This window comes from Gavialis gangeticus, unplaced genomic scaffold (genome assembly GCF_001723915.1).
Source record: "Gavialis gangeticus isolate Ggan-Ray unplaced genomic scaffold, GavGan_comp1, whole genome shotgun sequence".
In the NCBI taxonomy this organism is placed as follows: domain Eukaryota; kingdom Metazoa; phylum Chordata; order Crocodylia; family Gavialidae; genus Gavialis; species Gavialis gangeticus.
In genome coordinates, this window is record NW_017729025.1 from 14,611,810 (window position 1) to 14,626,575 (window position 14,766).

At 42.4% G+C, this 14,766-nt stretch overlaps 1 protein-coding gene across 8 annotated transcripts in view; it reads right to left on the reverse strand.

The window, feature by feature from the left end:
- KTN1 (kinectin 1) overlaps nt 1–14,766 on the reverse strand; it is a 148,740-nt gene that overhangs the window by 63,060 nt on the left and 70,914 nt on the right. For 5 of the 8 annotated variants that reach the window (XM_019518424.1, XM_019518421.1, XM_019518425.1 and 2 more), the window contains exons 6-17: nt 13,777–13,893; nt 10,542–10,682; nt 8,262–8,368; nt 6,629–6,761; nt 5,326–5,413; nt 4,843–5,009; nt 4,339–4,419; nt 3,181–3,218; nt 1,821–1,911; nt 1,454–1,522; nt 750–787; nt 531–621 (exon numbers count right to left, since the gene is read on the reverse strand). In XM_019518424.1, coding sequence (XP_019373969.1) covers nt 531–621; nt 750–787; nt 1,454–1,522; nt 1,821–1,911; nt 3,181–3,218; nt 4,339–4,419; nt 4,843–5,009; nt 5,326–5,413; nt 6,629–6,761; nt 8,262–8,368; nt 10,542–10,682; nt 13,777–13,893 — 1,161 coding nt within the window. The remainder of the gene's footprint in view (nt 1–530; nt 622–749; nt 788–1,453; nt 1,523–1,820; nt 1,912–3,180; nt 3,219–4,338; nt 4,420–4,842; nt 5,010–5,325; nt 5,414–6,628; nt 6,762–8,261; nt 8,369–10,541; nt 10,683–13,776; nt 13,894–14,766) is intronic. The other 3 variants (XM_019518428.1, XM_019518427.1, XM_019518422.1) reach the window with 1 other exon arrangement.

Genomic DNA, 14,766 nt, shown 5'->3' on the forward strand with positions numbered 1-14,766 from the left:
ATTCACGTGTCATAGTGATATCTTTAAACAGCTTAGCTCTTATGCTACTGCGAACATTTTTTTTAAAATTAAAAACAACTCTCCCCTTACCACCCACCCACCCCCAAAAAAAGACCTCAACCAGGCATTTTAACATATAGATAAGAAGAAAAGTTAAAATATTTGCCTGTGATCTAATTACTTGATAATCTCAATAATAAATGCACACAAATCAGGGTTCATCAGTTTACATTTAAAATGGGAAGCACAGAGAAACTGAACAACTTCCTCTTTACAGATTTCATTGGAAACGCTAGACTTCTGACTCATAACAAATGCATTTAAAATGGCTTAAAACACGCATTTATTCCAATTGCACAGCTTTACTCCATCAACAGCACCATCACAGCACTATATATTCCAATCCAGCCTTAGCTTTTGAAAGCATGTGTGTAGTTCCACTCCACAGATTAATGCATGGCTATGAACCAGAATCTCAAAAATCTAAAAAATGTATTGAAAATAAGCATAATAGCCGCTGTGCACAGTACCTTAAATTCTTCTTTTGTGTTTGTAATCTGAGCAAGGTCTTCTTGTAGCTGCTCTTCAAGTGTTCTTATTTTGTCATCTTTCATATGAAAACTGAGACAAAAACAGTTAAAAATGCTTTCTTCTCTCTCATGTACTTACAAGAAGCCTTGATTCAAACAAGTCTAAAAAAAGAGAAGCACTAGAAGTTGTTTACCCAACATTGGATTTATTTTATTTACCTTTTCTGCATCCTTTCCAGTTCATGGGCAGCAGCAGCCTACATAGAAAGAGGATTAAGTAGTCTTAACATGCATCACATGATTCAATCAACTACATTCTCCCATATTAAAAAGCAGGAGCAAGTCATTTCTACAAGTTCTCCCAGTACATCAACCTCCAGTGCAAGTAAATGGGTCATGCCATATTCGCAGGCTGTATGCTCACACGTTTCACATTTACTCATTCAACAACTGGTAATTCTCAATGCTATTCTACCATTTCCTATGGCTGTTTGAGTAATAATTAAATACACAGCCAGAAAACAGTGACCATGGACTGAAATGTGAAGTGCCAAATTTCCTATAACTGCACAGGGAAAGGTGATGTTTGTCATAGATTGATTCATGCAAGTCATAGGAATGTAATTCACTACTGTTGACAGCGTCTTGGAAGGATACCTTTGAAGATTTAAATGAATCTTTAGAAAGAAGCAATTTACTCCATTTATTGGGTTATTAAATCAGATTTAAAAATGAACACAATTAAAAGGGATTTCCTCAGATACTACGTTTCACAAAATTTATCACTGAGTTGCCCAGTTTGGTAATCTTTATATTTCGATAAAGCTACTCTAGAAGTCTGATAGGAATCGGTTGCTCTACTTGCAAATTAAGGTACGACTCAGCATGAACATGGCAGAACATGACCATTAAGCACTGCTTACCTGTTCATTTGTCAGAGCCTGTAACTTCTGCACTTCTGTTTTCAGGGATAAATTCATATTCTGCACAGCCTGAAGAGGAAAGAACCAATATATCTGCTTTTTAAATATGGATCCCACTCCAAGTTTGTCCTTGTAAGCACTTCTCAATGTTTTCCTTAGAGTTTCCCATTTTCATCAAGAAAGCCTCTCCAACCCTCTCCGACTTTACCATCACCTTGTGGCAAACTTGGATCCTGCTCCTACCATCAGGTAGGAACTCCTACTCCTGTAGTAGTGGATGCAAAGATCTGGCCTATGGAGTTCCAATCCACGATCAGAGCCTCCAACAAGCTTGCTTTGCAGCCTTTCTTTAATGTGGATGCTTTACCTTGAACTCCTCTTCCTTGCTAGTTAAACTGGCATGTTCATTAGCCAACGTCTCCTCCATCTGCTTTATCTGTTTGTCCTTCTCTGAAACTCTGTATAAACAAACCATAACAATAATTTGTAATAAGACATGTTAGAAAAAACTATGTTTAAGCATTAAGCTGCACTTATTGATTCAAGCTGCAGCAAAGCAGATGCAGACTAAATCTCAGGGGAAATTTCCTAACTGTCAGAGCTGCAGGACAAATGGAACAAGCTGCCCAGGAGGTTTTCAAGGTCCTCTGCTGGAGGTTTTCAAGAAGTGGCTCGATGGGCACCTCTCTGGGAGAGTTTAAGGCCAGCAAATCCGCCATCTGTGCAAGGGGTTGAACTACTTGACTCCTGAGGTCTCTATAATTATAAAAAGGAAAAGTATACTAGTCCAAGCTCTGGCCTGCTAAAGTTATTCCTGTTAACACCATGGTTTTGGACATCAAGGGCTTCCCACTGGGATTTTAAATCCTCTAGGCCAGGGGAAATCAACCTTTTCTGGCTGCAGGCCAGAACGATTCACCCCAGGGTGGGCAGGTAGTCAGGTGCTAGGACCCAGCCACCAGCTACCACTTGTCCCTGTGGTGGAAGTGGGGAAAGCCACCTGCTAAAGCAGAGACCGGCAATTATTTTGGGCAGGGGGCCACTTACTGAGTTTCCACAAGCCATCGAGGGCCACATGACAGGCAGCCCAGGGCAGATTAATATTAATTTTCTAAATTTTTTAAGGGCCTTGTGGTCCAGCTAGAATGGTTTGGCGGGCTGCATCCGGTCCCTGGGCTGCACTTTGCCCACCTCTATGCTAAAGCCACATATCTGCAGGCCAGATACAATGGTTCTATGGGCTATACCCAGCCTGTGGGCCATAGGTTGCTGACCCATGCTCTAGGCTCATCAAAAAGTTAAAAGATGGGCATTATAACCACTCTGTCCCCTCCCCCAAAATGGAACAGATCTAGCACCAGGGCTCAGCCCAACTACTGACTCTCACAGACACACACATTCCTGCACACTGCACTGCTCTTTGCATACAACCAAAGGCAAATAAGAAAAGAAGCATTCACTTCTGAGTAGCAGACAGAGCAGCATACAACACACTCCAAGTCAGGGGTGGGGTGGTCCAGGGAGGGGAAATCCGGGAGGAAGAGGTTTTCCAGCTTCTAAGAATCACACAATGCAGGTTTGGGGTTTTTTTAAACCACTATGTAACAGCATTTCCTTAAGGAGTCTCTTTCCTATGTAGCCAGCGCACATTTAAGAAGAGCGTGTACACACAGGGCAGGCAATAAAGCCAGCAACCTTCATAAACACATGAGGAAATGAATCCTTACACTTTGTGTAGTTCTTCTGCCAGGACTGAAGCAGAGGTCTGTAGAAGGAGGGAAAAAAATAGCTGAAAGTAAAGCCAAACCCTTGTCTACACTGAGCCAGGAACAGCATCTGCTGGACTTTAATTTAAAGATATTATAAACTGACATTGTCAATCATAAAAAATTCCTGGCAAAAGGAAATATGAAATAGTGTAAACGCATATTAAGTCCCTGCCTACATTGGGCCCAGAAGCCAAGGCATCTTCAGTGGAAAGCAGAACTCTTGTTTGACACTAGTGAAAATCAGAATGTGAAATAAGCAGCAAATACTTCTCATAGTAAAGGCTCTTACAGACATAGTGCACTAAGAGATATTCAGCTGGCCGCTTTCAGGATGTAATGCACTCTGCAGTGTATTCTATATTAACAGCAGCTTTGTTTGATAGATGTGATGTAGGAATGAATGGTATGAGGAGAGCAGAGGATGTTTTTCTCTAGCTAACATCTATCCATACTGGCACATGAACAGCCAACCAACAGATTTCTCAGTTGTCTGAAGACAAAGAGGTGCACTGCATTGAGTCTGCTCCCTGACAGTCATCTCAACAGAGCAGACTTGCTCATTATCAATACACCAAGCAAGGAGTGTCAAGACCTTTTCCAAAGTGTTCTGCATTCCATTTGAGGAAAGACTGGATTCATACTGGAGAGCAGCGCTCCCTCTAAACTGTGTGGTGTGCGCAGCCATGCTCATTCTGCACTACCAGGCACGCCTGCATGGCCATGCAGCTTAGAGCAAACGCTGCTGCAGTCTCCACATACCTCTAATTGCAAAGGCTCTCATATCTCTGCGTCAAGTACCATAGACTCTTCTCATCCAGTTTCTCCTAGCCCCTAATCCCAGTACTCACCGAAAGACAATCAAACCCCCTGACACACACCATGTTTCCCCACCTCCCAACCACATAGTACAGAACTGATTTTTTGCCTCCCTAATGTCAGCAGTGTCAAAATGAATGTGACACTCCTGAGCTATATAGCTACAATATATATTTTGTCATACTGTTCTTCAGACTCCTTAAAATGTACTTGCTATATTGTAGGTACTGTTTTCACATGTTAACTGGCTTTTTAAAGGACATTTCCCATTTAAGATTGCAAACCTGAAAAGACTCTTACAAGGGGGTGTACCTGGGCTGCCATTTGCGAATGAAACTTTTGAAGCTGAGTTTTCAAAGCCTCGTTCTGCTCCAACAGCTCCTTGGGAAAGACAGACACAAAGAAAAGCAGGTTTATATCTGCCATTGGTGAAGAGATCCTGAGCAGTGATTAACCAGGAGGTTTTAGAAAGTTGGGCATCAGGATTTTACACCTGAGACTCACTGCTCAATAACAGTATTTTTCTAATTACCAAGTCTGAATAGTATTGGGTGAAGCTACAGAATGGCAGGGAATGTCAACATGCAACATAAAAATGTTCCCCGCTTCTCTAAACCACACAGCAGCAAGCTTTATGGAAACCAATATATCATCAAAATATCACACTGAGTTGTAAAATGATAGTTTGGAACAAAGTATATTCATGCTTGTATTCAGCTGCAAAGCTCTGTTAAAGCAGCACTAAAATATCACTGTGCCTTGTTGTGTGTGATGGGGGGGGGAAGTCACATGCTACTGCAATACCTGAACCTGCATTTGCATAGACTCCTCTGCAGTGACTCTCTTCTGTTCAGCCTCCATTAACTGCAGCATCCTTTGCTCCAGCTGCTGTTTAGACACCATTGTATCTGTGAGCTTACTGTGTAAGCTCTGGATTTCATTGTCTTTGGCCACAAGCTTATTCTGCACATCTATGGCATAAAAATAAAAACTGTGATGAAATGCATAATTTGGGGAGGAGGAAAGAGGGAAAATTAATTAGAAGCCCTCCGTTTCAGCAGACGCATAACTTATTTACTCCTCGTGTTTAAAACAGTCATCATTATTATTGTCTCATTAAAACATACAATCTTCCCAAGGCATAAGAAGGGTATTTCTGAAGTCTTTCCTTTACATTTTCCTACACAGTCTAACTTATCTGTCCAATATATCAAGAACGTCCTTTGTACACTTTGGAAAGATGAAGCACAGTATACCTAGTATCTGGAGATAAAAGTTTTATCTCACCTTGCTGTGCTGCTTCATGCTCTGCTGTTCTTTTCCTGAGAAAGGTCTGGATTTCCTCCCATCTTCTCTCAGCTTCCTGCTGTTGGACCTTAGATTTTAAAGTTTGGGGTTAGAAAACAAGGGTTAGTGTTCAGCCTTTGGGATATGTTTAAGAGCACATCCCTACTCTTTAGTGTCCTTTCTAAAACTTTATCCTGTGGATGGCAGAACCTGCCACTCCCACTGAAAGCCATGTCACATTGGAGCCATTTAATCCCAATAAGCCTCACCCCAAAGGAAAACCTAGTCTAATTTCTCAAGCAAAGTCCAGACAACACAAACTACAAGCCGCTAGCAGATAGATTTTTACAGCTAAAAAGATACCACTTCCCCATGCACAGTTAGGAATGTTAATTAGAATCTGAAGTGGCCAGATCTTCTACAGACTGACATTAACCACAATTTGATCCAGCTCTACAGGCACCTCTGTAGTGAGAGACACACCTGGGTATGACTAATGAGAGAGATCTCCTTTCCAAATTATTTTTTGGAAACAAGTTTTGAGTTTGTACCTTCACAGAAAAATTTTAAATAGGAAAAGCTGAAGGTACCTGGAAGAAAGGAGCTCTCACTATGTCATTAACAAGAGGTAAAAACAAAGCCAGAATCTTACCCATTTAACAAATACAGCATTTTTTTTTCAATTTATATATGAAGAACAAAAGGACATTTAACCAATGCACGATTCAGCCAAGGGCAGAGCTTTCAATTATTGCCAATACTATTTCAGCAATGTTCAGCAATGCAAGTTAAGGATATATTTTGCTATAAATGTATTTTACTATACGAGGATTGTAGTTCAGAAAAAAATATGGAAGTGCTTGAATTTGCATCTAGAGAGGAAGCAGCAAAAGCCAAGCTTGCAATGGACAGAAATAAAAGTTAAAACCCCTCTCCTGTGTTTACTCTCTTATAGGCTATCATTGTTTTAGGGACACTTTTAATTTAATTTGAGGAAAACTGAAGTGTCCTATTTCTCACTCCTCAAAGTTTCAGAAGCAAGGTTTGTTTGGCAAGCATCTTTTACTGGACTAACTATATTAGTGGGGCCATAACCATATGCTATCCACAAACACAACGTACCCTTCCACAGATTGGCTCCAAACAAGGTATTGTTACCAACCAAATCTTGCTTTTCACTTTTCCTCCCCTCAGCCATTACAGCTACTTCACTATGAAGTCTCAGAAGGCATTCCCATTCAGAAAACTACAGGCAGAATTAAGGGCACGGCAAAAGCAGAGGGGCAGAAGAAAATGAAATCACCTTGAGCTGAGCAACTGCTTGCTCAGCATTCTTCTTTTGGAGTTCCTCTTGCTGCAATTTATTGTTCTTCTCCCCCAGTTCATTCACAAGCCTGGCATACTCCTGACGCAGTTTGTTCAGCTCAGCAGACTGCCTAAAAAATAAGAATTTTTATGCACTCTTTCAAGGTTACAAGCAACAGTGCAATATTGGCAGGCACTCAAATATCAACAAGTCTGACTGCTAAAGCACTGGAATGGGACAACGTTCAACACTGACATCTCAAAAAGCAGTAACCCCAGTTAGCATCTTTGGAAATTATGCATATGGAAAACAACTGTGTAAGTTGTTAGGGCTATGAGCTGTATATACCCTGTCCCAGGTGTCTGGGTACCTGTAGCACAACGGAGCCCTGCTTGTAGCTTTATTTGGACCATAGAGTGGCACTGCAATAGAATTAACATTTCTCCACTGGGCAGGACATAACTTAGGAGATGGAATGACTCTGCTGGTCACTCCTCTTAGAAAGCCTCCAGATATCACATTGTGCCACCTATTATTTATTTATAGTTATCATTTAACCCAGCATGATATCCCAGTAAAAGATGATTTAAGTCCAGAAGTATTTCAGCTTCTCAACATACAGGATCAGTGCTTTAGCTGCATATCATCTGTCAGACACTGAACACCTCTATACTTCCTCCTACTTGAGAGGCAGGTCATCCAGCATTCTCATTACCTGCTGGTGATGCTTGCACCAGAGATCAAGGTTTTGTAAGCAACACCCCTCTACTGTCAGTTCTGAAGGGAAGCTCAGGGAAGTGACAGCCTTTACCCCAAAGTTTCTGCTTTTGTAGCTTTAAATCCTTGTTACCTTTGCATCGGGTTATATTCCAGGTCCCCAGAATAGATAGAAGCTTAGGGCTGGAAGAAACCTCAGGAGGTTATGTAAGTCCAACCCCCTGCTCAAAGGAGGACCATCCCCCAAGGCTCTATCTAGCTGGGTCTTTAAAAACCTCCAAAGACAGAGATTCTACAACCTCTCCGACAATCTGACAGATCACTAAAACAAGGTAATATGGCATGACAAAAACTATAGATAAAGGCATTCCTAGGATCTCAGGGGCAATAACCATTCACAGGCTCTCTGAAGACAGGGCGTTTCAGGCTGTGAAAACCTACAGGTAGACATCAACAGAGAACCAGGCAAAGAAGCACAACAGCAGTTTGCAGTTAACTTCTGAGGCATTTTCTTAGGTGACCAAGAATTTATGGTCCAGACTGTCAAAAGTAACCAGGTGATGTGGGTTTTCAATTTGAAACACCTTGAGGGAACGGCTTTTCAGAAAGTCCTAAGTAACCATCCTTCAGAAAAAGAAAAACAGGACCCTTTACAGGGTCTCAAATGGACACAAACTCATTAACCGCTTCTAAAAACCGTGAGCTATGTGCTTTGTTCTCTAAGTATCAGAATAGGCACTCCTAGACCATCAGTACACACCCACATAAAAGTCCTGATTCTGGAGACCAATGCCAGTATAAGTTACCATTCAGTGGCAGCTTAAAATGAAAGTGTGGTGGCCAGAACAACTCTTCAGGGGAAGCCTCATGTTTAAAAATCCACACAGGTAGTTCCAGGGAGCTGAGGACATACTTGCTTTCCATTTGGTTGGTAGAAGTACTGACAGCATCTCTCAGGATACCATTTTCTTGTTTCAGGTGGCTTATCTCAGCCTCCATCTGCTCACGAAGTTGCTGGAACTGGAAGGGGAAGGGGGGGGAAGGAAACCAATTAATATTGTAACATTTTTCCCCCCCACAATTCGAAAAAATTATTTTTTTAAAGAATGGCTACAGTGTAATAAAAAAAATTACCACGGTCTTAGGGAAAGAAAGCTTATTTGGAGAGCTCCTAGATTTTGCAACACATACCCCATGACCCCACTGACTTAGATCTGCTGGGCTGAACCAAGAACAGCATTTGTCTCGCATACCAGCATACCCACTGGAATGCACAGACCACTCATAGAAAAACTGAGCATTCTTGGTTGTGTGACTGCCTAATATAAAGATGTTTTAAACCCCTTTTACAGTAGGATTTTGTACAAACGTCAAGACAAATTATTTCAAAACAGAAAGCAGGCAGAGAGGTTTAAAGTCAGGAGGAAGACAGAGTGTGAATCTCTGGTGTGTGGATAGTGTGTGCAAACTCCAGTACATGAAAATGGCTTGAATTGGGTCTTCATTTCCAAGATTCTAATCGATTTGAGATGCAAAGAAGGCTAGTTTATGAGCCAGATCTCTTATTTAGGCAATGGTGAAATTTTACTGCAGCCTGAACGGAGTCAAACTGACACAGTTGCCTTGATTATTTAAAACGAAACTCAAGAGGCATGATTCAGCATTTAAGAATGAGGACTCCATGGATCAGATGACAGGAGGTCTGGCTGCAGCAAGCTACTAGCTTGATCCAAAAGCCTGCAACACACGCAACTTAAATATTCTCTTTTCTCCTCTATTGGTATCAGTCTTTTAGAGACAGCTGACACTGTTTCCAGGACCTAGTTGCATCAGATAACTAATTCATCAATGAGGATTCTGTTTACAAAAAAGCGTTCAAGTGTTTGTCCAACAGCTGAGATGGAAAGGACCAGAAACTATGGGAGAACAGCACTGACACAGATGCCAAGTTATTTTTTTTTTTATGATGCACAACTCTAACAGAGAACAGAGACCACCAAAAAATCCCTGCAGGTAACCAGAAGTCCTGACAGTCACTGCCAGCCAAACTAGCATTCCCTTTCCTGCAGCCTGATTCCCAAAGGATACCAAGCAGGGGGCACAGATCTGGAACATCAGGAATAAAGAAAGGTTGCATTTATATTCACTCTTCCAGTTTCTGTTTCTAGGTGCAGATCATCAGAAGCTACTACCGCAGTGTCCAAAGAGTTCCCCCACCACACCCAGATTCAGGAACCTCTTGAGTACCAATACCAATATAGCAACAGCCTCTAGCTCTGGAGAGTTGGTTTTTTTGCACTCAAACCTGAGAGAATCTGCTCTCTGAAGAGAAATAATGAATAAGCATAAAATATATATATTTGTTAGGCTTAAAATGTCTGTAGCTCTGGTAGAGGGGGAGGCGGTGTTAGGTAAACAGAATAATTGCTAGAACTGAATGTTTAAATCAATTGTTATAAATGCAACCATACTTCGCCCTAAAAAGCTTATCCCAACTGTAATGTGACTTACTTTGCCTCCAATTTTGATGAAGCTAAAACTTTTCTTAGCTTGCACAGTGATTATATAAATTGAGGACAGAGCAGAGGGTCTGGATAAGCCAATCCTATGGTGGAGTTAGGCCTTCACAATTCTCAGTCAAGTGCTTTGCTAGTCGGTGCTATTTTACTATATAAATACATGCATCTCCTAACCTCCCTATTCTGTAATGCATTCAGTTTTAAAGACCACTTTGCATCTGGTCTGTCATTCAGCAGTGAGTGGCTCACAGTGCTGTTACAGTTATAAGGGCCATTTTTCGGAATCTGGCAAATGGAGCTATACTTTGCACCTTAAACTTTAGCAGTAGACAACAGAAAGCGTCAAAGTGAGTAAGCAGACCATAGACAAGCTGCCTACCATTGCTCATTTGGAGAAGAGGGAAATGACAAACAGAAATAGGAGGGTTGGAGCGTTACTGCAGCCATTAAGGAAAGACCTGGCATATCCCAAGAAGCAGGAGGCTTTCACTGCCTGTCTTTAGCCCTATATAGCATCAGCTTTGCCCCCACAAATTGCTAGAGATTCTGGCTAGAATATGAAGCTTTCATTTCTGTACCACCCAACCAGTGCTACACCCTCTACTAAAGCACGCTCTCAGCACTAGCTAATTTGCACTTAAACTCAAATCCGAACAATTTTGGTGAAAATGCACCTTTATCTTGATCTGCTGAGCTTCTTGATAGCCAACATGCATTTTACTCTGAAAAGTACCATGTTCCTTTTCTAGCGTGTTGATACGCTCTCTCATCTTAGCTGTAACCAAATTGTTTCTCTCCTTCTCCGTGACAAGCTCCTTCAGAAGGAAAAAAAAAAGTATAAGTAATTTCCCCCTTCCTGCAACCTCCTAAAGATCAGCAGGCTATACATTATTAATTATTCAAACTAGAACAAATCAGCATTCTTTACTATAGAAGTAGTCAAGCAATCAACATGGCCTTTTCAATCGTTTTGTAAGGATTTAGCAGCAACATGATTTCAATTTTTAATTAAATTGGGCTTTACAATGAAAACAAGAGTTTTTTAATTATTACTATTATTATTTCAGAGTAACTAGAGCAATACTTTTATTACATTTGGTCAAATTCTTCTCTCCATTCTATGCACATAGTCCCACAGCCATTAACTAAATTGTACAGGTATAACTAAGAGCAGAATATAATTTTGCTCTGAAGTGAAACAGGAGAGCTCAGCTATAGGATTGCTAGAAACCTATAATGCATTTCTGATCAAATATGTTGTATATTACAGATAAGCTGAAAGAGGAAGTCAAAATGAAGTTCAGCCAAATGCCAATAACCCCCCACAAGCCAGGGGGCTTCAGTACATACCTTCAGCATTACATCACATATTACAGCTTTAACTCTCAAGGAGCAAGTTAGTCTATAACCACTGTGTTATTTATAAAGCAAAATAGTATAAATGGGGAGTCACAGTGCAGCGTGGGCAGCTTAAAGCATTATCAGATGAGTACTTGGATTGGTCTTGTGTCAACAGCAGCAGTGGGTGCAAGCTCCTTTTTCTAAACCAAGGTGACAGTCACCTCAAGTCTTCTTATCCTCCACCAGTCACTATCATTCTACCCTGCTGGTTTCTCAGTCCCCCTTGTATTTGAGTTACTTTGCTCTTCTGCAGTCTTTTCAACCTTTCTGACTGCTCCTTTAATGTTTTCCATCATTTGCTCTTTCCTTTCATTCTGCCCAGCCAGAGCCATAACAAGGGGGGCACCCAAGCAAGGAGACCGGCCCGGGTGCCAAAGTGAAGGGGCAGGGTGTGGGACGGAGCCGCAAGTGGCACATTTCAGGGGGTGCAGGGACAAGGGAAGGGCAGCTCCCACAGCTGCCTGCACTCCCAGGCAAGCACTGGGGGGGTATGTGCCCCCTGGATCTGTGCGTGGGGTGAGGGTGGGCTGCCACTATGGGATTTGCCCCAGGTGCCAAACTTCATTGCTACAGCACTGTGCTGAGCTAATATCCTCAGTAGCCCCCTTCCTTGTTTATTATTAGACATTTATAGTCCTCAGCTGTGTAGGAGCTACTCCAGATCTCTCCACCCTCTATGCAACCTTACAAATAAATGCCCCTCCAGTAGCTTGCACTGGATGCCTCACAGCTAGCTTCCCCTTCTCCAGCACCAACACCACCACAACTCCTGAGCTTCTTGACTTCTCCTGCACATGCCTAAATTCCATCCATCATAGTAAATTCCTTGTCCATACTCATGTCATCTCAGGCCTTTATCCTCCCTCCTGGCAGCCTCTTCTTTCATTTGTTCCAGTCACCTGCATTGTTACTTGCTAGGGATGCACAGATAAAGATTTGGGGGGCTGATACCAGTAGCCGATATTTAAGGAGGCGTATTTGGCCAATACCAATCCAATATTCAATACAGCTACCTCCAGGTGCTAAGTGTCATGGTGGAAGGGGAATGGGAAGGGAAGGGGCATGGGGGGCAAATCAATGACCCCATGGTGAGAGAGTGGGCAGGGGTAGGTGTTGCCCAGTTGGGGTGGGCTGGGCATGGGACGGAGGCACGGCTCATGGGGTGGGGGAGCTCCTGCCACTGTTTGCACACCAGGGGGGCAGGAAGGGGGGTGCGTGTGCTCCCAGATCTGCGCAGCATGGGGTTGGCTGCAGCTGCAGGGTGAAGCCAGCGCTGCACAGGGCTCATCTCGCCAGGGGCTGGGCTCGTGGTGCTGGGAGGAAGGTGCAGCCACTCCGAAATTTTGCCACAGCTCCACTCCCAGGCCTGCGCCACTATCTGGCAGCTGGTGCAGCTGCAGCTTTTCCTGGTGCTTGGGTGGAGGCAAGGTGTTCAGCTGGGGTGGTGTGGGGCAGAGCTGAGGTGAAATCTGGGATGGCTACAGCCTCCTTCCAGTGCCGCTGGAGCCCGCTCTGAACCCAACACACACACCCCACCCCCACCCTCCCAGGGTGCAAGCAGTGGCGGGAGCCATGCCTCCATCCCACGTCCTGTGCCCCACCCTGCCTCACCTGGGCAGCACCTGCCTCTGCCCCCTCCTCACTGCAGGGGCATTGATCTGCACCGCCAACACCCCTTCCCCTCTCCACTCCCCTTCTGACTTACCAGCTGGAGTCAGCGCTCCACACTGCCAGCTCTGCTCCATGTTGGCTGCAGCTGTGTGCAGCACGGACGTTTAATAGCTGAATAATTGGCCCTATTGGGCCAATATCCAATATAGACAATTTTCTTTATAATCAGTACCAATCCAGTATCAGACCGATTTGTCAGTGCACCTCTATTACTTGCCATATCCAAAGCTGATAGATTGCGCATTGCCTTCCTCCAAAGTCATTACTAAAAGAAGTGAAACCGTCTCCATTACATGAAAACAGTGTTCCAGACAGCTGAACTGTTCTAGACTGAAACAGCGAATGTGATCTCAAGAGAGCTGAGCAGGCAAGTATCTAAGCTTTCTGCATTCTCACCTCCAGTAAAAAAAACACCTGCAAGTTCCCTGATCACAGCACCTCAAAATGTACAACCCTGGAAATGTGCAAAAATGGACCAAAAGAAAAAAATATGACTCATGAGTGTCTAACACTGTAATTTATAATACTTGACACTCAGCATCTTACAGGCTGTTTAAGGGAAGGGCTTTTTGGAAACACATTTTTTAATCCTTTATTTAAAAATTATGGTCCATCAATCAAGATACTGAATTTATACCTCAAAAGCCTATTAGAAAATAGAATGCCAGTGCACTACCTACATTGCTAAATGCGAGATGGTGCCTTAACATATGCATACCTCTGTGCATCTCATACAGATCTCATTAAAATTGCAACTGCTGACATCACCAGTTTGCCACAAGTATTATTTTGTTCAGATTCTTTCATTTCTACACTTATGCCTTTCGATGCATGTACCTGGGTTAGCTGCTTGCACTGTTCTCTGGCTACAGCAGCCTCTTCCTTCATAGCAGCAAGCATCTTGTCCTTGTCTTGCAGCTGATGCATCACTGCCGCTGAATCTCCTTTACTAGCCTACAGGAAAGAGATTAAAATGACAGATTCTGCACAAAATTTTAAAAAACTGGATTATGATTTTTAAAAGGCTTATAGTAAACCTGTAAGAAATTCAACAGCCACTACTGTACAGTTGTTTTGTTGCCCTGTACTAGCAAGGCTATAAACTTCAAGTGGTTCTCAGCCTGCTACAAAACGCCTCCACAATAAATTCCATTAGACCACGCTATATTGCTTCTGGCACCCAAGCTAGCTTAGGTATCTCTGCACAGTACTGCAGTGCACCATGCAGGCATGTGTACCTGGCAAGATCTAAATTTAGTCCAATAACTGGCGATTCAGGTTTTCTTCAAAAGCTTCCCATTAACAACCATTTCTATTTTGCATTTAAAGCAGAAAGGAAGGTAGAAAATAAATTAACACTCTCTCAAAGCTAGATAATTATTTATACTAGTTCAGTAACACAAAGCAAGTATTTTCTTCACTCGTTCAATCACGTGATGGACGTAATATTTCCTGCTTTCCTCTAAGTCTGAGGACCACAGCTATTAAGCTACATAGGACAGATCTGAAGAGTGTAAAGTGAAAAGGAAAATATCTCTTCTATAAATACATAACATTCTTGCACCGTTATGCTTACACTTACACAAGCACAACTGATTTGACAGTATTCACATTTTCACCCTCAATTTTAACATTCGTTGGGTTCTATACAAAACCAAGTCTTAATACTAAAATTTGGAATGGCTCCGTCAAATTAAACATATACTAAGCAAACTAGGTATTATGCCAAATTAAAAAGAGACAATACTAGTAAAAATCTTACCAGTGTGCAATTCATTTTATGCTCATACTATCTACAAGCCATTCTGTTCTGGTCAACCCACCCCG